At 36.5% G+C, this 24,295-nt stretch overlaps 1 protein-coding gene across 6 annotated transcripts in view; it reads left to right on the forward strand.

Moving 5' to 3' along the window:
• Positions 1-23,765, forward strand: part of LOC150080831 (DNA (cytosine-5)-methyltransferase 3A-like) — a 945,959-nt gene extending 922,194 nt beyond the window's left edge. For 5 of the 6 annotated variants that reach the window (XM_090382019.1, XM_090382022.1, XM_090382023.1 and 2 more), the window contains one exon: positions 22,870-23,765. In XM_090382019.1, coding sequence (XP_090238145.1) covers positions 22,870-23,071 — 202 coding nt within the window. In that variant the 3' untranslated portion in view covers positions 23,072-23,765. The remainder of the gene's footprint in view (positions 1-22,869) is intronic. The other variant, XR_016547435.1, reaches the window with a different exon arrangement.
• The last annotated feature ends 530 nt before the right edge of the window (positions 23,766-24,295 follow it).

Consider the following 24,295-nt stretch of genomic DNA (forward strand, 5'->3'; position numbering starts at 1 on the left):
AACAAAGAAATACTGTTTAAGGCTTAGACCTAAATAGTTGTCAAATGAACTATTGAGGCACTTGGGAGAGAAAAAAAGTGCATGAGATGCATATAAATTATCAAGAGATACACAAGCCTGTTCTAGATATAAATTAGTCTGTAATCAAGTCACAAAGGAGGTTAGGCAACTTAGGGAAGATTATGAGAAATCTCTGACAAAGAAAGGCAGCAAAGAGTTCTATGCTTTTATTAACAGTAGAAGGAAGGAGTTGAATCACATTAGGCCACATGATGTCTATGCATTATGTTGATGACCCTGCTCAGGTAGCTGATAAATTGAATGAGTAATTTGCATCTATATTCACACATGAGGAATTCTGTAGGGAAGTGGAGACCAGAAGTTTATCAAACTCTAACAGGGAGTTAAATGATTTTGTGATAACTGAGAGCATAGTGGAGAAGAAATTTTTGAAGTTAAAACATAAGAAAGACACCTGAGGTGGATGGGATCTATCCAGTTATATTAAGGGAGGCAGCAAAGTAAGTAAGCAAACTCTTAGCCATAATTATGAGATCATCCTTGAATTCAGGGGAAATCCCTCTGGACTGGAGATATGAAAATGTACAAATGGGGTATCAATAAATTCATACCCTGACCTAGATAAAATTAGTAGGAAGATGCCTTTTTTAATATAAGTTGTCTACATATTCAATAATTAACGTGTGAAATTTCATTCCCGTACGTGATCGAACACCAGAGGTGGAGCCCAGAATCTGAGGAAGGACACTATGGTGGACGAGTAGAGTAATGAATATTCATCAAGTTCCTGCATTTGCAGGGCAACTGTCTCACTGTGTGTGGATGTTGATCCACAGACAGTGAGACAGTTTCAAAGGTTGAGCAGCTGGTGCTGAGTGACAGACGTGTGACAATTCATTTCATCGCAAATGCAGTGGGAATTAGTTATGGGTCTGCCCACAGCGTTTTACATCACCATCTGCCCATTTCTAAGGTCTCTGTGCGATGGGCTCCAAGGTTGCTGACGCCTTTGCAGAAGCAGTGTCGAATGTGCAGTGTTCTTGCCAAGTGTTGGATTTGTATAATGTGGATGTTGAGAACTTTTTTGATTGGTTGGTGACAAATGATGAATGCTGGGTGTACAATGAAGAAACCATTGCGTGGACACAGCTTTGATTTATTATTATTAGCCATATGGTGCAAGGAAGCCTGAGGCTTATGCTGCACCAGCCAAAAAAATTTTCGAGAGAGAGAGAGAGTCACCAAGAAAGAGAAGAATTTGTCTCAGGAAACCTTCTATGATCAAGGCATTAAATAACTGATCCATAGATGGGAGAAATGTGTTACTATACATTGAGAGTACACATAAAACGATTAAAGTTCGTATGGTTTCACCTTTCTAGGGCTATTATGTGTATGTTATGTTACAAACTTTTTGATACCCCCCTCATATATCCCTAATTCACAAAGACAGATCAAAGAGTGACACAAGTAATTACAGACCTGTTAGTTTAATTTTATAGGTGGTAGATGACTTTCATCAACCGGTGAAATACCACCACTTTGCTTATTGGAGGCTTGAAGTGGCAAAATCCATGTTTAGTCTCTAGAGCAAAGTTTCCGGCACCCCCTCCCCCATACTTCTCCTTCAACTCATGCACGGTACTAAGTACTATAGGTTTTGATACCTTTCGTGTTTGGGGTTTTCATTAACTTATGTTGCAGGGAAATTAATGGAGGCACTGGTTAAAGAAGCAATATAAGATAATCTAGACCAATGTTTTTCAACCTTTTCGTTGTTGTGGCACACTTTTAAAGACACTAAAATTTTGCAGCACACTTTGAAAGATGCTAAATTTTTGCAGCACACTACAATCACTATTATACTCATTATGATGATTGTAGTTATTTATATGTATATAAATATATATATATTACTCATATTTGATTATAGTCTAAGTAGATAAGGTACTTGCTGTTTAATGGTATATTATGTTAGAATTTTTTGTGGTGTCCGAAAATATAATACTGATACTATATAAATATAAAGAAATATGTATACAGGCTGGCTGCCTACTAAAAAATATATATACCCATATATCAAGACACCAAAACGCTATAATAGCCGATACCAGCCCTCATTGGCCAAACCTAGTAAAGAAAAATCATAAGTAAAATAAGGTAATAATAATATAACACGATATGTTAATTATGGGTGGTAGGATACAGTGAAAGGGACGTTATCAAGGGCTAACCCTTTCAATATATCCCTCTCATAATCAACAGAGCTATCAGTTTCTGTTGTCATCTGCCTGTATAATGTAGCCCAAAAAAAAGGTAATATTAAAGTCTAATGGTTAGGTGTATAATTTAGTTGTTCACAAGCACGATGACAATGAGCCCGACCGATAGCTAACGAATATATAAAGAAAACATGAAAATGCAATTATATAGCATGGAGCGAAAAAGATAAAGAGAACCAATATCCATCCATAAATTTTTTTGTAATATTATACATAACGTACAAAAGAAGCAATAGCTAAAATGGACTATATTGCTTAAGATATTTATTAATTGCTCCTATTATAGATATATTACTCATATATATATTTAAATAATGGCTTAAAAGTTCTAACATAATATAAGAAAATAAATAAATAAATATTAAGCTATCATTAGAGGCAGCAAAATGCAAGTCCTCCACATGAAGCCCAGATATATCTGATAATTCAAAATAAAACAGCATAAAACATAAGCCAGTAGTATGGCAAAAAATGTAGAGCAAAAAATTAACATTACAATAGAAAAACAAACAGGGAGGGGGAAGTAAAGGTAAGACATAAACAGTAGCTGATAATCCCCTGTATAATTTAGCACTTTAATTCCAATTAATAAAACCGATATAAAATTTAAAATAATGCCAATTATAATATGATTTAACGGTACCCCCCCCTAGAAGGTACCAGTTCCGAAAAACGTGAAATATCACCAAAAAGGATTTAAAAGAACTACTAAAAGAAAAACAAAATATCAAAATAATAGACTGACCATTATGCCCCATATCGGCAGAGGACCACGAGGCCAATAATGGTCATGGAATCGCTGCATTTCAATCGCTATACAAATCGTTGCAAAGGCGAAAATATCGAAGAACCAAACCACCCATTCCTCCTCCAATTGATCCACCAATGCAGAGGATTTGCACGGCGGTGGTCCTTATGCAGCGAGAAATAATTTATAGAACAGATAGCACTCTAGATCAGAGCCATACCACTGACATAATGTAAGCTTAGCCAGCTTATATAAAAGAAAAATATGAGTAATATATATATAAAACTCATATATATATATATATATATATATATATATATATGTTATAAATATATATACACAGATGAGCTAAAACATTATGACCACTCACCTAATATGATGTTGGCCCTCCACGTGCAGCCAAAACAGCTCATACCCGGCGAGGCATGGATGCTACAAGATTGCTAAATGTTAAATGTAACTTGTGGTATCTGGTACCAACACATAACCAGCAGATCCTTTAAATCCTGTAAGGTCCATGGTTGAGACTGCAGATTGGAGTTGCTGTTCTAATGCAAACCACAGATGCTCGATGGGATTGATGTCTGGAGAATTTAGAGGCCAGGACAATACCTGGAAGTCTTCCTCATGTTCTGTGAATCAGTCTCGAACAATCCGGGCGGTGTGGCATGGCGCATTATCCTGCTGAAAGACGGCACCACCATAGGGGAAGACTGTTGCCATGAAAGGGTGCACCTGGTGAGCAATGACGTTTAGGTAGGTGGTAGACATCAGAGTGCCCGACACAGGGATGACTGGACCCAGAGTATCCCAGCAGAACATCACCCAAAGCATGTCACCAGCATTCCAATTACCAGCGAGTTGCACAACAGTCGCCCTTCTGTTGCCACGTACCATCTGGGAGAGTCTTCACTCACCTCGAGCACCGATGAGCCATGGTCATCCAACACCTCGCCGGTGGTTCATGGGTTTCCCTCCTCTGACCACTTTCAGTAGGTACTAACCACGGCTGACCGTGAGCATCCCAACAGCTGTGCTGTTTCAGATATGCTCTGACCCAGTCGCCTGGCCATTACAATTTAGCCTTTGTCAAACTCACTTAAGTCCGCTGCCTTTCCCATCTGAAGAACAAGAGTAACACTGACTAATGGAGCTCATTATCAGGTGTTTTTTATACCGTGCCCCAACCCACGCATGTGCCTTAGTTCACCTGCAGTTTCTTTAATTTGCTTTAATGACTCGCTGGTCATAATATTTTGGCTCATCGGTGTATATATAATGCATTTATTATTTGTGTTAAATGTTTTAATGTTCTTTTTTGAACGTACATGAATTGCATGTACGTTCAAAATATGTAAAAAATTAACCTAATTATAGAAAAACAAAAAATTACAGTATAACATTTTAATCAGTGAGACAGTTGGGCACTGTTTTTTAATACGAGCATTTATTGTGAATAGACTTGCTCTCGGCTCCTCTTCTACCGAATTTAGTCTCTCTCTGTTGTTGTTGGTTTTTTTTTTTTTTTTTTTTTTGTTTAATCTCATTTAAAGCAGAAAACCCTGTTTTAAACAAGTAGGAAGTAGAAAATGGCAATAAAATTCTAATTGCCTTTTCGGAAATTAGTGGATATTCATTTTGATTCAAACTTTGCTAATATTAGTGTTATTAAAGTGAATTTCCAGTGACTGGTCACTATGGATCTCAGCCAATTCCTCTTCCTCTTGCAGATTCCGAAGGTTTCTTGTTGTAAAGGGTCTCTTACCCACAAATATTTTTTGGTATCAAGGAATGTATGTATGTATGTATTTAACTGTCGAAGGGTGGCACCCGGACATACATCCATCTCCACCAATTTATCATATAATATCATGTTCTCATAATGGCCTGTTAGTGTAAGTGTGTGTACACGTGTGTGTAATGTGTTATAAGTGAAACAGGCTACTCTGCCACCAGGTGATAGTCCATTGGGCAATTACCACCTGGTGCCCATCCCTGGCACGAGGAGCTATGCCTGGATCTATTAACTCTGGCTGTACATATTGCACCTAAATCCCGCACCCACCAGTAAGGGTGCAAGACTGGTGGGTGCCAGCAGTCCCGCTCCTGGGGTGCCCACACCCATGAGCCAGCAAAAAAAAAAAAAAAAAAAAAAAAAAAAAAAAGGTATCAAGGGATGGAAACTAATGCTCAATTTTTGTCTTTAACAGCTCTAATGTTTCACTTATTACATTTAAGTATTTTAGTATAATTCGTTTTTGCAGCCAAGGGAAACATTTCTAAATTTTTTCATTTAGATATTTTTTCCATATGCTCAACTTTTCTTTAAAGGCGAACAACTTGTCAATAAAAGTGAGTAAATTTTCATACAGGCCTTGCATACTTTGTATAAGCGCCTCCATGGGAAGGAGCAGCAGTGCATAGCACACGCTTCTTGATTAGACCGGGGTTCGAGCCCGTCACCACCAAATACGGAAGATGCGGAAAGTTCAGGGAATGACCACCGCATATCCCTGGAGCAATATGGCCTTAGTTGCTAATGCTCCTGCCGACCGGGCTAGCCAGGTGGGTAAAGTGCCTGCCTAGCAACCCAAAGGTCGCGGGTTTGATTCCCGCCTTGGGCTTGGATCAAAGTACTGCAGAAACCTTGGGAGGTGCATTATGGCCACAGAAGCCTAGGCACCAACAACTACAAAAAAAAAAAAAAAAAAGCTAATGCTCCTAAAAACCAAATAACAATAACAAATAACAGCATACTTTATATTTAATTCATTAAGTTGCATGAATAAATCTTCTAGAAAAGTTAATTTACAGCACCAAATTTCATCACTTAAATAATCACAAAATTCTGATTGCTCTAGTGAAAAAAAATGACCACTTCCTCACAAAACTCGTACATACGCATAAGCACATTTCCTTTTGATAGCCACCGAACCTCAGTATGCATTAAAAATGATTAGACTTCAGTTCTTTGCATAATTTTCCAATAATATGTATTTTTTGTGGTCTAGTTTGGATATAATTGACCATTTTAACCGCTTGATCAAGTAAAAGTTTTAAGTTCGCTACTAGAACTTATCTGTATCTAAAACAGTGTATTGTAATAATATTTGAACTGTGTCGTTTTACTAAGTTTACAAATCCTTTTAGTTCTCTTGTCATTGCAGCAGCACTGTCAGTATAAATGCCAACACATGACTTCCATAATATACCACACTTTTGTAAATAATTATTCATTACTTTGAAAATATCTTGGCTGTTTATTCTTTCAGTTCTTTACAACAAAAAAAAAGAATAATCATGTCATTTTCAATAAACCTGACAAATGCTATTAATTGGACTTCCTGCCAATATCTGTAGAATTATTTACTTGCAATGCAAAGAGTTGCCCAAAATTATTAATATTTTGAACAAATTGTTCTTCAGTATCACGGACATTTTTTTTATATGCCTGCTAATTGTGCTGTTGAAAAGTGGTACTGTCATTTTTGAGGGTTTTTTTCTTTTTCATCTTCCTCTCCCAAAATACTTTTCACGATTACCTAACATGCTGGTAAAATCAGACTTTCTGCAATCACATGAGTTTTTTTTTTTTTTTTTTTTTTTCCAGCCACCAGTTCAACTACTAAATAGCTGGCTTCTTGTACTTTATCAGATATTTTAGCCATATTATAAAATTCTGTAATCCTTGTTTTCTGGTAGAGGCTTGCGGTGTTTTAAAATATTTAAAATAGTTTTGGATGATAAATTCTCGTGTTTCGTAGAAAAATGACTGCAATTTACTTGGCACCATTGATTCTTTCGACAATTTTAAAGAACATACCACACAGAAAGGTAGAGGACCATCTTGGGTACCAGTATACGAAAATCCTACCTCCAACTAATCATAATCATATTTACGAAAACATGTTTTCTTCTTTTTTGATGTCAATGGTTCATTTTTGTTATTGTCATTTTCTCCAAGCTTGTTGTTATCAATTTGCCTCTTCTGATTTCCTTTCACTAAAAATTTATCCATTGCTAATAATTTCTAAAAAAATTAAAGTTACTTCTAGAATGTACTAACACAGTTAATTGAAAATACCTGTTCTATACGAATTAATTGAATATGACATTTTAGAAATATAAAAACACAAAGGAAATTTCTTACTATGCTGCTTACAAGTTGCACTTATATAACTGCAGAGTGCCTGGGAGAGTCTCTCAGATGATAAGAATATCCGCATAAAGGTGAGCAGATCTACTACTAGGAATTAAAAGATGATTAAAGGTGAAAATATCTAGTACTAGGAATCAAAATGTGACGTCACATTGACTGCTGGAAGGTGCTGAGATCAGGGCAGCAAAAATAAACGAATTTTTTATTTGAATTAATTTTTATTATAAAATTTGGATTTCTTAATTTTTTTATTTGCATTTTCCGTAGCACACCTGTAGCATACTTGCAGCACACAGGTTGAGAAACACTGATCTAGACAAGACTGCAGTTAAAGTTCAGACACAGCATGGGTTTGTTAAGATTGTTGTCTGATCAGTTTGATTGGATACTGCGATGTGGTCACAAAGGAACTGGATGCAAAAAATAATTTTGAAATAATATAATTGGATTTCAGGAAAGCTTTTGATACTGTTGCACATGGAAGACTGCTGTATAGATTTGAGCAGTATGGCATTAAGGGCAAGTTTCTGCTATAGATAAATGGATGGGTGAGTGGGAGAAGACAGAGAGTGGTAATCAATAGACACTGCTCTTCATGGGCTAATGTTATTTGTGGAGTCCCTGTGGGACTCCACAAATCGTAGTATCGTAGTATCCAGTATGCATTACGTTAAGCAATGCAATCCAATAAGGCAGCTCATACGAATCGAATTTCTACGTGTTTAATATAATGCATCCTAGGTCCCACAATACTATAAATCAACACTTACAACTCGTGTCATTCACCAACTGATGATGACGACATCGAAAGCTTCTCATCCAGCTCTTGGTTTTTCAACACCCGAATCTTCTTCATATAATTTTATAAATGACAACCGGGAAAAAGTGGTGCACTTCCTCTTCCTAGAGACATGTTTTTAAAATGATTAATCTATTAATATATTTCAAAACTTTTACTCTCTTTAGTATTACGATTAGCATTAGTAGATGCATACGACGCAAGAAAGCAAGCTTATGCAGCATCAGCCAAAAAAAAATCCCTCCCATTTCATCCCTCCATTTGTTCCAAATGCCTGTCCAGTTCAGCCTTAAATTTATTTAGGCTATTAGCTTCCACAACAAAAGATGGAAGCCTGTTCCACCAATCAACTATCCGCTGGCTAAAGGCAAATTTCTGCACATCTATTCTACAGCTATCTTTCTTCAGTTTGAAACTGTGCCTCCTCAGGTTCTTAGTCGGAGCAAGACGAAGAATCCCATCAGCATTCAGCTTGCTCAACCCATTCAAGGCCTTATACACCTCAATGAGATCACCTCGCAGGTGCCCATTCTCCACTGCCAATGCGCCATAAAAAACCAAACCAATCAATCAGCCCATTCTCCAGGCACTGCAATTTGCCGAACTTAAGCCTTTCTTGGTAAGAGCATCCCTTTGTTCCCCTCACCAATCTTGTTTCCCTTCTTTGTACTTGTTCTAGAAACTCTACATCTTTCCTAAAATGAGGCCTCCAGACCTGTACACAGTACTCTAGGTGTGGCCTGCCCACTGCCTTGTATAACGAGATTATCACCTCCCTGTCCCTGCTAGCAAAATTCCTATATATCATTGACAAGACTCCATGACCTACCCTGGCAGCCTATCTGCACTGCTCAGTGACCTATCCCCAGATCTTTTTCACTTTCCACTTCCCTGAGTGTAGCACCACCCAGCTGGAACGTTTCTCTTTGGTTATTGCTACCCATATACAGTACTTTGCATTTGTCAATGTTAAACTCCAGTTGCCACTTCTCGGCCCATTTTCCCAACTTATCTAGATCCAGTTGGAGTAGCATACTATCATTACTGTCGTTAACAACCCTGCCAACCTTCATATCATCTGCGAACTTTGACATTAAACCTGATATACTTTCATCAATATCATTGATAAATGTACAAGACAACAATGGGCCCAACACTGAACCCTGGGAAACTCCACTAATAACATTTGTCCCTGAAGAGCAGTGTCCATTGATTACCACTCTCTGTTGTCTCCCACTCAACCATCCCTTTATCCATTATTGCAACTTTCCCCCCTTGATGCCATACCTCTCCAATTTGAACAGCAGTCTTCCGTGTGCAACAGTATCAAAAGCTTTCCTGAAATCCAAGTATATGATATCAAAATTATTTTTGGCATTTAGTTTCTTTGTGACCACATCATAGTAAGTAATCAAATTGTTCAGACAAGACCTCCCTTTGACACACCTATGGTGTGTCTTAATTATTACTGCGGTCTTGTCTAGATGATCCTGCAATGCTTTTTTAACCAGTGATTCCATTATTTTCCCCGGAACACAAGTTAAACTAACAGGTGTGTCACCTTTTGAACCTCCTATGTGAATTGGTGATACATTTGCACGCCTCCAGTCCGTGGGGACTTCCCCTGAGTCCAAGGAAGCTCTCATAATTATGGCTAAGGGTTTGCTTACTTCCTTTGCTGCCACCTTTAATATAACTGGATAGATCCCATCCACCCCAGGTGCCTTCCTTATGTTTAACTTCAACAATTTCTCCTCCCCTTTGCTCTCAGTTATTACAAAATCACTTAGCTCCCTGTTAGCATTTGATAAACTTCTGGCACTCCTCTCATTGAATAACTCCTCATGTGTGATTGTAGATGCAAAATACTCATTCAGTTTATCAGCTACTGAGCATGATCATCAATAGTCAACCCATCTATGTTAAGTGGCCCAATCTGATTCATCCCTTTCCTTCTAGAGTTTACATAAGTAAAGAACTCCTTGCTGTTTTGATTTGCATCCTTTGCCAAAGATTTCTCATAATCTGCCTTCGCCTGCCTAACCTCCTTTGTGACTTGATTACAGACTAGTTTATACCTGCCATAGGCTTCTGTGTCACCAGATACTGTATATGCATCCCATACATTCTTCTTCTCTGCCAAGAGTCTCATTAGTTCAACTGACATCCATTTAGGCCTAAACCTTGAACAGTATTTCTTTGTTGGAATAAAAAGCATAGTAGCCTCCAAAATTAAGTCCCTGAAAGCTTCCCATTTAGAATTCACTGTTGGTAACATCATCAGTTGATCCCACTGTACAGAATTTAAAAACTGTCTGAGACCTCTGTAGTTACCTTTACGAAAGCAAAAGCCCTTCCCTTTAGCCTTGATGGTAGTTACATCTTTAAATAATTCCCATATCAATACATTGTGATCACTGTCTCCCACTGGTTCCTTTATCTGTAGATTCTTAATGCATAAAGAATCACTAATGATAATCAGATCAAGAGTATTACTCCCTCTGGTTGCCTCTCGAACATGTTGCTGTAGCATCCAATAAATCCCCAAAAGTCTTGCTAGTGTGCGAGTCACTAACCCACAAGTTCCAGTCAATATCTGGAAAGTTAAAATCTCCCATTATAAGACATTCTGATTTAGTGGTCCACTCTATTTCTCTGCACAATTGCTCATTATACTCATCAGATTCATTAGGCCTATAACACTCACCTACTCTTATTTTTCCTTTCCCAATGCTTATTTCACACCAAACAGACTCAACACTGCATTGTCCACCAACATCAAGATTTCATGTGTTTCTTAACTAACAGCATATAACCCCTTCTTCCTTCCTATCCTGTCTATTCTTCCTATACACGTTGTGCTCCCCAAATTCCAACTCTGCACTGCCCGTATCTAGGCGCCTCCATCCAAGTGGGAAGGAGCAGCAGTGCGTAGCACTCGGTTCTTAATTAGACCAGGGTTCGAGCCCGTCACTACCAAATACAGAGGATGCAGAAAGGGCAAGAGATGACCACCGCATATTCCTGGAGCAATATGGCCTTAGTTGCTAATGCTCCTGAAAACCAAAAAAAACTGCCCATATCTGTGTGACACCACGTCTCTGATATCCCAGCAAACTGCCTTTGATGTCTTGACTAGCACTTCAAGCTCATCAAATATATTAACTATACTCCTAGCATTGGTGTACATGCAAGTATACATGCACCTGTTCTTGCTCCTAGCCATCCTAACACAGCCCTTGTATTTACTTGTTCCACTATGACTCCCAGCAGGCCTGGAAATCTCCATTACCTTACTTTCCAGTCTGCTGCCCATTCTAATAGAAGCAGTGCAAGAGTCACTTTTGCCTCTGCCTGCGGTCACTGTTAACCTTTTAGTCTCTGTATCCCCCACGCTAGCAGTTTTCTGACCCACCTAACACTGCCTTGATAGCATTAGCAAATATTCTTGCACCCTTTCTATTTAAGTGTATCTCTCCTGTCAACAAGCACAGGCCACAGAGACTTTTACAATCTCTCCAGGGCCGAATTGATTGACAAGGCTCTTAGCATATACTCCCTCCTATCGTGTCTGGGCAGAATTGCAGACACTTTCACATTCAACCCTAACTCGTGACTTTTTTTCAACATTGACCTGTACTTGTTGAGCAAATCTGTAGATCTCTTACTCTTAATGTCATTAGTTCCAATGTGTACAACAATATCACCTTTTGTGCCCTGAAAAGATGATATCTGCTGTACAATGTCATCAACTTTTGTCCCTGGCAGACACACCCTAGTCCTGTTCCACCTATCCTTCTTACATAGTATATTCCCTGTCTCCCTGACAATAGTCACCAACAATAACTAGTTCCTTTGGGACCAGCGCATTCTGTCTTGGAAATTGCCTCTGTGTTGCCTGATACATAGGAGTGAGCTCTGTCATTGAGCTGGGCAGCTGAGAATCTGGTGGGGCCCCTAATATTAATTTCTTCGAGGGCATTTACCCTACACCTCAAGCTCTCTCATAGACGTCCATCAGAACGCTGAGCTGGCACCTAATTTCTTGACACTCCAGACACCTAGCACACACACACACACACAAAGGCATCCTCCTTGGCTTGATCATGTCCTGTTTTAGAGAGGTTGGCAAACATTTCACATTTTTTGAGACTGTGATGCGTTGGAGAATCGCCCCCTTCATTTCTTCCCCGAGCCACAGCACTCCTGCTAGTCTGTGATCTTTGCTTCGCAGCTCTAGTCTGGGTCATGATTTCTGTTTAAATACAATTTAATTAACAATTAATTTCATTTATGTAAATTTAACCCTAACCAATACGGATCTAGATTTGAGTACTATGATAATAAGCTTTGCTAAGACATATAACACCATATGAATTGGCACACTATGACCAAAGTAGTTGATGCACAAAGGAATCCCTAACCGACCAAGATTCTCTGATTTTCATTTATTCATGATTTTATGATAGATGTTCTTCTGGAAATATTTCTGTATTAGAATCCACATGGATAAAATTATACAAAACATATATGTTTTTTTCCATACTTTTATTTTCTAAAATCGTTGGTGAGAGAATGGTAAAAAATGGTCTTATAAATAAGTGTAGTATTCTCAATGGCTAATTTGTTGTGGGATATTTTTATTGCAATACAGAATTATAAATTATTCAGTTATGTTTCACACATAAAAGTTGTAAAAAAAGTAAAGTATTAATAGTATTGTATGATTGATGCTAAACTTGTTTTTGTTTTCATATCCCCCAGGAAATTAAGTATTTATGAATTGAATATAGCCAACTTCCCACAATATACATTTTACGTTCCAGAAGGAATACACTTAGGAATACAGTAAGCACCAGATATAGTGATCATATTTGCAAATTGAATTTTGATTGTAATAAACGCTGATTCTAATAAGCGAAAATCGGAAAATATTATCCACAGCCTATAAAAATAAAGATATAAAGCACAAATTTACACTTTATTACCAAACATTTATTACTAATTAAATGATGTGTGAAAATCAAAAGAATATTATCCACAGGTTAGCAAAATAAAAATAAGTTTATACTTACATACATAACTTAATTAATATACATATTAATTAAACTTAACACTTTGTCATATGATTATAATTTAAAATAGTCACTTATTTTAGATTGCTTTAAATTATTGCTACAAAGTCTATTTATAGATTTTTCAATATTTTATAAGTATCTATATTCTATATCCACAATCACTTCCATCAGTTTCTTCCAATGCTCTCCTCAGGATTTCACGAGTTTGCCGTTTTGTAACTGGATTCTTTTGGGTTCATCTTCATTTTCCTCCTCCTCGGCGAAATTATCAGTAACAGACTGGGCAATTTCTTCATCTGTTAAAGCTGTAGTAACTTGCAGATCACCTTATTTTTTCACCCAATCATTAAACTCCTGTTCACCCGTGTCTTAAAGCTTTTCAACATGATTAGTATCGTGACTTATTTGCAGGTTTCGAATACTTCATTCCGGACACTCATTGTCATATGAAGTGCATCTAGTTATCTGCTTTGTGATATCGGATGATGTTCCCAAACCATCATCTATAGACTGGATGATTCTTCGCCTCATATCCAATCTATAAAAGGTCTTAAAAAGGTTTTTATTATTCCCTGTTCGAGAGGTTGAATCAGTGATGTGGTATTCAAAGGTAGAATAACTAATTCAATGTTTTTGAAGGTCAACTTTGGATGAGCTGGGCAGTTTTACAAACCAATGCATTTTTTTTTGTTTTTCTTAAACAAATGCAAATCCCATTTACGAAGATAATCTTCAAATAAAGAATCTGTTATCCAAGCATTGGCATTGTTGGCATATTCAACAGGCAGCTGTTTTACTCCTTTAAAACATCTAAGCCTAGAGGCCGCTGTAGCCTAGTGGTCAGGCGCGCGGGAGCATAAGTACACGTGCCTTGAGTGACCGGGGTTCAAGCCCGTGACTTCTGAATACGGTTCTGTTTCTTGTATTCTGTGTATCTTGTAAACTCCTCTGATCGTTTGGTCGTCCCGGAGTATAAACAGAAAATTTATTTCTTTTATTAAGCAATTTACCCTTGCCCCTAACTAATGGCTTCCTCTTGATTGTTCCCGTCACAGTGCATGTTAAAAGAACTATAATCCTGTCTTCAAAGTTCTTTCCTGCAGACATAGAGAAATTTTTAAAAATCATGCAGTAGCCCTGTCGTACAACTCAGTTACATCTGTATTAAAAATGTCTTCAGGAACTGCCATCAGGGAGTAAAGAGAAGAGTTTTGCTTTTGTAAAAGCGACTACAGTGGTCTAAGAGATTTTTTTTAGGTTCTGTACAGTGGGACCAACTGATGATGTTACCAATAGCAAATTCTAATCGGGAAGCATTTAAGGAAGTAATTTTGGAATCTACTAGGCTTTTTGTTCCAACTAAGAAATACTGCTCTAGGTTTATCAAATGGATGTCAGATGAACTAATGAGACTTGTGAAAATATAAATTGTCATATAAATTGTCAGGCGACACAGAAGCCTATGGTAGATACAAGCTAGTCTGTAATAAAGTCACAAAGGAGGTTAGGCAAGCGAAGGAAGATTCTGAAAAATCTTTGGAAAAGGATGCAAAGAAAAGCAGCAAAGACTTCTTATATAAACTCTAAAAGGAAGAGGATGAATCAAATTGGACCACTTGATATCGAAGGTTCGACTGTTGATGATCCTGCTCAGACAGCTGACAAACTGAATGAGCATTTTGCATCTACATTCACACACGAGGAGTTATTCAAGGAGGAGAGGGCCAGATGTTTATCAAATAATTTTGATATCATATACACACAGGAAGTTAAATGATTTTGTAATAACTGAGAGAAATGTGGAGGAGAAACTGTTGATGTTAAACATAAGAATGGCTCCTGGGGTGGATGGGATCTATCCAGTGATATTAAAGTAGGTGGCAAAGGAAGTAAGAAACCCTTAGCCATAATTATGAGAACATCCTTGGACTTAGGGGTAGTTGCCATGGACTGGAGATATGTAAATGTATCTCCAATTCACAAAGGAGGATCAAAGGGTGATACAAGTAATTGCAGACCTGTTAGTTTGACTTCTGTTCCAGGGAAAATAATGGAGTCACTGGTTAAAGAAGCATTGCAGGATCATCTAGACAAGACAGCAGTAATAATTTAGACACAGCATGGGTTTGATTGTTGCATAACTATCAAAAGTTAGGATTCTGAATATCGCTGAAGATACACTTCCTACATTTGCACTTGGACTTCGTTCCGAACAATTTGGGATCTGTCATTAACAAGCAGGGGGAATGATTCCACCAAGATATCCACACTATGGAGCAGAGGCCTTGTCTGACCAATTTGATTGGATACTATGATGTGGTCACAAAGGAACTGGATGCAGAAAATAATTTTGATATCATATACATTGGATTTCGGGAAAGCTTTTGATACTGTTGCACATGGAAGACTACTGTACAAATTGGAGCAGTATGGCATTAAGGGCAAATTGCTACAATGGATAAAAGGATGGTTGAGTGGGAGAACACAGAGAGTGGTAATCAATGGATACTGCTCCATGTGGACTAATGTTATTAGTGGTGTCCTTCAGGGTTCAATGTTGGGCCCATTGTTGTTTTGTATATTTATCAATGATATTGATGAATGTATATCAAGCGGTTAGGGCTAAAGCCTGAAGCTATGAAAAAGTCTAGACTATGTATAAGTTAAGTGCGAGACTATGTATAAGTTAACGATGCTATCGCACTTAACTTATACATGTATATCAAGCTTAATGTCAAAGTTTGCAGATGATACAAAGGTTGGCAGGGTTGTTAATAACAGTATGCTGCTGCAACAGGATTTGGAAAAGTTGGGCAGATGGGCTGAGAAGTGACAACTTTTTTTTTTTTCTTTGGTAGTTGTTGGTGCATAGGCTTCTGTGGCCATAATGCACCTCCCAAGGTTTTTGCAGTACTTTGATCCAAGCCCGAGGCGGGAATTGAACCCGCGACCGTTGGGTTGCCAGGCAGGCACTTTACCCACCCGGCTAGCCCGGTCGGCAGAAGTGACAAATGCAAAGTACTGAATATGGGTAGCAGTAACCCCAGAGAAATGTACCAACTGGGTGATGTTACACTCAGAGTAGTGGGGAATGAAAGAGACCTCAGATGTAAAGTTTTCTGAACAGTGCAGACAGGCTGCTAGAGTAGGTCATGGGGTCTTGTCAATGATATACAGGAATTTTGAGAACAGGGATAAGGAGGTGATTATCCCCTTGTATAAGGCAATGGTCAGGCCACACCTTGAGTATTGCGTACAGGTCTGGAAGCCTTATTTTTTGTAGAGTTGCTAGAACAAGTATAGAGAAGGTCAACAAGACTGGTGAAGGGAACAAAGGGGTGCTCTTATGAAGAAAGGCTTAAGTTCTGCAAATTGAAGCTTCTGGAGACTAGGCACCTGCGAGGCAACCTGATTGAGGTGTATAAGGCCTTGAATGAATTGAGCAGGCTCAATGCTGATGGGTTTCTTCCTCTTGCTCAGATTACTCCTGGGGAGGGGCATAGATTCAAACTGAGGAAAGACAGTTGTAGAATAGATGTGTGGAAGTTTGCCTTTAACCTGTGGGTAGTTGATTGCTGGAACAAACTTCCATCTGTTGTTGTGGAAGTTGATAGCTTAAATAAATTCAAAGCAGAACTAGACAAACATTTGGAATGAATGGATCAGTAAAGCGGGAAGGGTTTGTGGTTTTTTTTTTTTTTTTTTGCTGATGCCATATAAGTTTGCTTTCTTGCATCATGTACCTCTATGCTAATGCTAATAAGTGCTTAGCACAGTTTTCCAAGAGATTTTTAACCAGTTGTCAGATGCAGAACTCTCGGAATCCTGTTTTTCTCTGTGAAGTTTTTTGTAAACAACATCGTGCCTCCCCTTCCATCTTGTCAGCCATCTCTCCGTTGCCTTAAACTGTTCGTGTAATTTTTTAGCAAAATCATTAGCTTTTTGAAGAAGAATGCTATGATTGATTGGTGCATTAAATGAGCTGGCCTATTTGAACAAAACGAATAGAGCTTCATCTACTGTTTTGCCATTTCCCTTCATTCTCCCTTTTTCTGGTTTCACTAATCACAATAGTGAGCTGAAAGTGAGCATCTTTATCAAAATTATTTTAATAATTTTGATAAAGATAATGGAGGCACTCCTAATTTTACTGCTGCTTACCTTAATTTGTCATTTTTTTCTATAATTCATAATTTATCTTTTACACTCAGATTCACTCTCTGTTTTTTTTAGTTAGCAAACATTAGGTAAACATTTATTTTAGGTACTAAAATTTAAAACACAGTAAAAAAGATAAGCATCAATCTATAACAAATCACATGGCATTCACAAATTGGAACTAACATGACATGCGCAAGTGAGACACGGAGTAAAAAGTTTACGAAATTTAGAGCAGATTCTGAAAATTTATTTACATTATTGTATGTTTTTATGATTGAAGATTTCAATGAAGGGGAAACACATTATTATTATTATTATTAGCCATAAGGTGCAAGAAAGCCTGAGGCTTTTGCTGCACCAGCCAAAAAAAAAAAAAAAATCCCGTTACCCTGAGAGAGAGAGAGAGAGAGAGAGAGAGAGAGAGAGAGAGAGAGAGAGAGAGAGAGAGAGAGAGAGAGAGAGTAGAAGGGAATCACCAAGAAAGCAAGAAAGAGAAGAATGATGATATCCAGCTCAGGACCCTGGGTTTGCCAAGCCCATACTCACTAGATGTGAGCCCCTGGGGTAAAATTTCACCATAATAACGTAAAAATCTGCAGAATTCCAGCTAGCAGTTTTATCACAAATGCAATAAAATCTAGTTTACTACCCATTTATAATAGATTGCACTAACATAATAGTCAATAAATTTGATTCTATAAAGTGGCTGATTTTAATACCAATGATCACTATAACTGGCATTTACTGTATAAGGAAATCATTAAGCCTTTAAGAAAAATAGGATTTTGCCCGAGATTGACAAAAATATACACACTGAAATGTCATTTTTGCTAAACAAGATAAGATTTTGTATACAATTATTAAATGCAAACTAATAAATTAAGCGGATAAAAAAAAGCAGAAAAATAATTAGATTTAAGATTCAGTAACAAAATGATACTGAACTGCACTGTACTGTTTTTCATGTTCTGTTGCAAATTCCATGAAATGTTTTTGTCTGATCAAGAAGACAAACAAATTCTTTAATTTTAAAAATTGAGCAATAATGTATATTTATATAAAAATGTATACAGTGAAACTTCTCCTAACGGACACCTCTCATTAACGGACATCTCTCTACAACGGACATTTTCAAATTCCCCAACTCACCTCTATTGGTTTTAACGTGTTTGCAGCTTCTGTCTAGTGGACATTCTCTGTAACGGACGCGGACAGGCAATCTGCACTGTTTCATTTAGATTAGCACTTAATTTGATCTCCCCACAACGGACTGCGGGAGAGCTCACGGCCCTTTTTCTAGGAACTTTTCTTCCACGTATTACCTCAATCGTGTGCTTATTTTCTATTTCCGATTCTCTGAATTTTATCAAGGTTTACGTCGCGGTTCTAAACCCTTTTTCAAGAATTTTAAGGCACGTGTAAAACTTCTGATGAATTCGGTGTGTATAGGGGGGGGATTTTGTCGGCCTTTCGTCTTTTCAGTTTCAGTTTTGTTCAGTGTCGTGTGAAGTGCAGAATGTCTTCTCGTAAACATTTAACTTTAAAAGATAAAGTCGAACTCATTAATGCGTGTGATCGGCAAAAAAATAGTGTTCGCAATCTCGCTGCAAAATTCAAAATCGGGAAGACGCAGGTAAGCAACATCCTAAAGAAAAAAAATGAACTGCTCAAACAATTTTGGCAACACAGAAATGATCAGGTTCAAAAATCATTCTCGAAAACTGTTGGACTTCAAATTGACAATGTTACGTATGAGTGGTTTTGTCGCGAACATGCTAAAAAAATTCCCATTAATGGGCCTATTATTAGGGAAAAGGCTTTGGAGGTTGCGAAATCTATGGGAGTAAATGAGTTCAAAGCTTCTGTGGGATGGCTAGACAAGTTCATAACCCGGCATAAAATTTCTTGGAAAACCGTAAGTGGTGAAGGTGGATCTGTTGATACTGGGGTTGTAACAGAGTGGACTGTCAAATTGGAAGATTTATGTCGTGATTTTGAAGCTAAGGATATTTACAACTGTGACGAAACAGGGTTGATTTTTAAAGCTCTTCCTGAAAAAACAATGAGTCTAAAAAATGAAAAGTGCCAGGGCGGAAAAATTTCTAAGGAATGCTTGACTGTACTATTGTGTACAAATATGCTGGGAGACTTTGAACAACCTCTTTTTATAGGAAAACCACAAAATCCTCATTGTTTCAAGGGCATAAAGTTGAATCTTTTGAATGTTGACTGGAAGTCTAATAAAAAAGCGTGGATAACACGAGATATCATGAGCGAATGGATAAGTCACTTTAACCAAAACATGATTCGTCAAAACAGAAAAATTATTCTTTTCATGGATAATGCTGCATCTCACCCGCACATTGAATTGTTCAACATTCAAATCGTTTTTCTGCCACCAAACACATCTGCAGAGTGTCAGCCCTTGGATCAAGGGATAATAAAAAATTTTAAACTTCACTACAGAAAACGTGTTTTAAGACATCTCATTGCAAACATGAACGATGTAAAATGTGCGAGTGACCTTGCAAAGAAAATCAGCATCCTAGATGCGATTCAGTGGATTTCCTCTTCAGTAAACGCAATTAGAAAACAAACTGTCGTGAACTGTTTTGTAAAGTCTGGCTTCTCAAACGCAAAAATCGAAGTTGTGAACAGCAATGTGGAGCACCAAGAAGAACAAGAACTTCAACATCTATTGATAATGTACGATACTTCAGCTACAAGTGACCCTGGCTACAAAGATATAGACTTGAACCTCACTACAGAAGATGGTGCTATAGATATCAATGACATTATCATCGATATTTTTCAAGAAGTTCCTCGTGAGAATGAAGAAATGGAAGGAGGTCATTCTGTCGAAGAACATATTAACGACGAACCACCGATGAAAACAGAAGAAGCGCTCATACAAATCGATCGTTTAAAAATGTTTTTCGCCGCTGAAGAAGATACTGAAGGACTTTCGATGGTTTCTTCACTCCAAACAAATGTTGAAAACAAAATTATCAGCCAGAAGAAGGTGCAGAAGAAAATAAGTGATTACTGTATGTATTTTTCTTAAGATAAAGTCATAATATGCATAGCACAATTGTATGTATATTATTTACAAAAATATTGTGCAAAATCTGTATATAATTTAATTTAATTTTACATTAAACGTTTAACGATTTTTCTTTATCTCTTGTGTATGTAATTGTATATTATTTACAAAAATATTGTTCAAAATATGTATATATTTTAATTTAATTTTACATTAAATGTTTAACAATTTTTCTTTCTTTCTTTTTTTTTTTCTCCCTCAGACTTCTTGTTAGCAGACACTTCTCTCTAATGGACGCATTTTCGTTCCCCATGGCTGTCCGTTAAAGGGAAGTTTCACTGTATATGTAATAAATTGCAAATATATTGTTATCAATTCATGTATTTTTAACCCTGGCACTTATCTTTAATTCAAGTTTAAGATTTAAGACTCAGCAAGTTGACCTTAAAGTTTAAGAAAATTTTTTATTGCTTTGAAGGTACTTTGAAACATATGAAGTGAGCTTGAAAAAACTTATATTTGTATATGTACTCCTCAGGGCTACACACAAAACATGTGTATACACATACCTATTCCAAGATTAATTGATAAAGTATAGCTATAAAAAATTTTATGTCTGTGTTGAAATGAAAAGAATACTGCCCTACCACCTCTATCTTGGATTTTCTTAGTTTCTGTTATCCTTAGATTTTGTCCATTTCACAACCAATGAAATTTGACAGACTGAGGCAGTCAAGACAGGAGTTTTTTTTTTTGTTTTGTTTTTTTTTTATAACAAGCTTGTTTTTTGCAACGTTGATCTTATTATCCAGTATAGTGACAGAAGTAAGAATAAAGTTTTTAATTTCTTCATTTTGCTTTTTTTAATGTACCAGCATGTCTGGAGCTATAATTTTATTTGACACACCCACTAGAAGGTTTAACAAAGTGTTATTTTGTACAAAATTTTGTAGAAAATAGCATCTCAGCATAATATTGTGCCATTATATTTACGATTTACATTTATCCATATTTATTACTTATAATTGATTATTTTAGTCTTATGAATAAAGTGATACAATAATAGTACTACATAAAATATGAACACTAAAAAAGAAGTAGGTTGGTCATCTTCAGTGGCATTTACCTCCAGTTAAACTTTCACATGTTGCATTTTGACTATATCTTGTTGCACTAATTTCTAATTAATATGAATTTCTTGAGAACAATAAATGATTAAAAAATTCAAATGTAATGTAAAAAACAAAAACAGCCTTGTATCATTGTCTGCTCCTCCTTATTGAGAATCTTATTTATACTTCAAAATAAGGCTTAATTTATTCTTTCTTGTCAAGAAAGACTTTTGATTTAACCCTTCTTATCACTTAAATTATTCTAAGAAAATATTAAAAATGGATTGTTGCTGCTGCTTTTTTTTTTTTTTTTGTAAATAGTTCAGTACAGTACAGTATCACATGGACTTCAGAAAAATCACTAATAACATCTAATAAGTCTGCTGAATAGCAACAGAGATAATAAACCAGTTAAGTGCTGTAAAGCAACAGAGATAATAAACCAGTTAAGTGCTGTAAAGCAACAGAGATAATAAACCAGTTAAGTGCTTTAAAGCAACAAAAATCTATACAACTGTTAATATTGTTAAATGAAATAAATATATTAAAGAAAAATGTTGAAATCCTAGTTGAAGATAGCAATTTTGGTAAATTTTGAGAATTTGGCCCTTTAATATAGATCTTTATTGTTTTTATTTTGTAAAAACAAATCCACTACAGCATCCAGAGGAGTATGTTGCATTAAGCTTCATTATATGAAGTTGCATTTCGTTAACCCAGGAGCTCACATCTGGTGAGTTTGGGCTTGGCACACCCAGGGTTCCGAGCTGGATATCATTATTCTTCTCTTTCTTGGCGATTCCCTTCTACCTTTGCCTCTCTCTCTCTCTCTCTCTCTCTCTTTTAGGATAACTGAGGAGTTTTTTTGGCTGGTGCAGCATAAGTCTCAGGCTTCCTTGCACCATGTAGCTAATAATAATAATAATAATAACTCAGGCATTCCATTTTATACAGTCTATCTGTACCATACCATACCATACCATACCATACCATACATAGATGTCAAACTGAGAGGAGCTTTTAGGCAGTGCATGTGCACGTCTTTGGAGTTTCAGACTACATCAATTTCCCCCCCCGTGTGCATGTATAAATATGATTGCATAATTTTAATTGTATTCATTAAAAAATAGAAAATGGCTGTACTATACTGCAATTAAGAAATCAATATACTAAAGCATTTTTTATACTTGCACAAAAATACATTATTTATGAATTTTATTGAAATTTTCATATGTATAACACTATAAACTTGTAAAAGTTGACATGCATTTGAGTCACACATAGGTTGTGTGCTGAGCACCATTCATCTGTTCTATTATCATTCCAACAAATTATTTTTGTTCACATTCTGTATAAAATGAAAGTATTTATGAACTATATATTTATTAACTTGATCACTCTATCATTAAATTTTCTTGTTTATTCATCTTTATTTTTCAGAGCATTTATTCATCTTTATTTTTCAGAGTATTTGGCTTTCCTCGCCATTATACCGATGTTGGCAATATTCCTTTAGGGAGGAGACAACAGCTCTTAGGAAAAGCATGGAGTGTCCCTGTGATCAAACATTTATTTATACCCTTGAGAAACTTTTTCAAAACAGTATCATTAACTGATGTTTCAACTTCTCTAGCAACCAGTCCAGCATGTAGCAGCTCAGAATCATGAGTGTGAGAGCATCATAGCAGATCTAATTATTCAGTCTTCTTCCCTGCAACTGTAACATGAATTCTCACGCTCTCTGTCCCTCCCTCCCTCCCTCTCTCTCTCTCTCTCTCTCTCAGAAGCCAATCATTAGTTGCAAAATACTGTCATATTCACTATTCCTAACTTTTTCTCACTGCCAGGACATTTATATATGCCATCATTTCCTCTAGTCAGCATCATATGTTGCTGACAACTATTTTGAAACTGATGTGACATTTTAGAAGATATTATTTATAGTCATACGTTGAGTTCTTGGGCAGCTGTCAGCTATCTCTACTGCCAGTAAAGTGCCATACTATCCAGCATCTCAACAGCAGATTATGATCAGACTGCCAGTGGAGCCACAGGACAGCCAATTTTTAGTTTTGATATTCTTGTTTTTGCATAAAATATTCATACATGTTAAATCTAATCTCAATGCATATGAGATCACTTATATGTTACAGTCAGGGAGAACTGAATTTTTTTTCTTAAACTTTATTTTATATTTCTTATAATTAACCCTGGAACCTTAGAGGTTTTGTTGTTGTTGTTGTAGTGACATATATTTCCCTCCCCTTAGATACCCACCCACCTTCCGCTCTTTTTATTTCCTATTGTGAAGATATTTGCACAAACTATATGGCTGCCCCTCTTTGAAGAAGGTTGTTTTACACTGCCATTAAAATCATTTTAATAAACCCAAGAAGAGGGGTTTGCACTTGTTGTAGAAGATTGCATTTCTAGTTTTTAAACAAAATGCAGATTTTCAATGACATGTTATTCTGTTTTAGTCTTTTGAAATAATTTAAAATCAGTTAAGTTCTATATTTAAAATTTTGTATTCTAATTTGTCTGTGTGCATTGCATTATTTTAGTTTAGGTGGTGTTCATCTCCTCATAATTATTTTTCCTTCAGAGACACTTGTTCATCTGCAAACATTCACAATGAAAATAATGTATTGTAATTTTTTTTTTAATGTCGCTACTGAGTTTATTATTCATTATTTTATATTATCACTTCATAAATGATATTTTAATGATCACTTTTCATCCATTGGTAATCTTAATTAACTGTAAGAAGTTTTCCTTTTTTTATTATATTCATTATGTAAAATAGTGATTACCATGTGTCATGGGTAGTCAGTTTATAACATGCACAATGAAAACAAATCTTTTAAATTTTTCTATGGAAAATATCATGCA

The sequence above is a fragment of the Mastigoproctus giganteus genome, chromosome 9, assembly GCF_048544385.1.
Source record: "Mastigoproctus giganteus isolate SK-2022 chromosome 9, ASM4854438v1, whole genome shotgun sequence".
NCBI lineage: Eukaryota > Metazoa > Arthropoda > Arachnida > Uropygi > Thelyphonidae > Mastigoproctus > Mastigoproctus giganteus.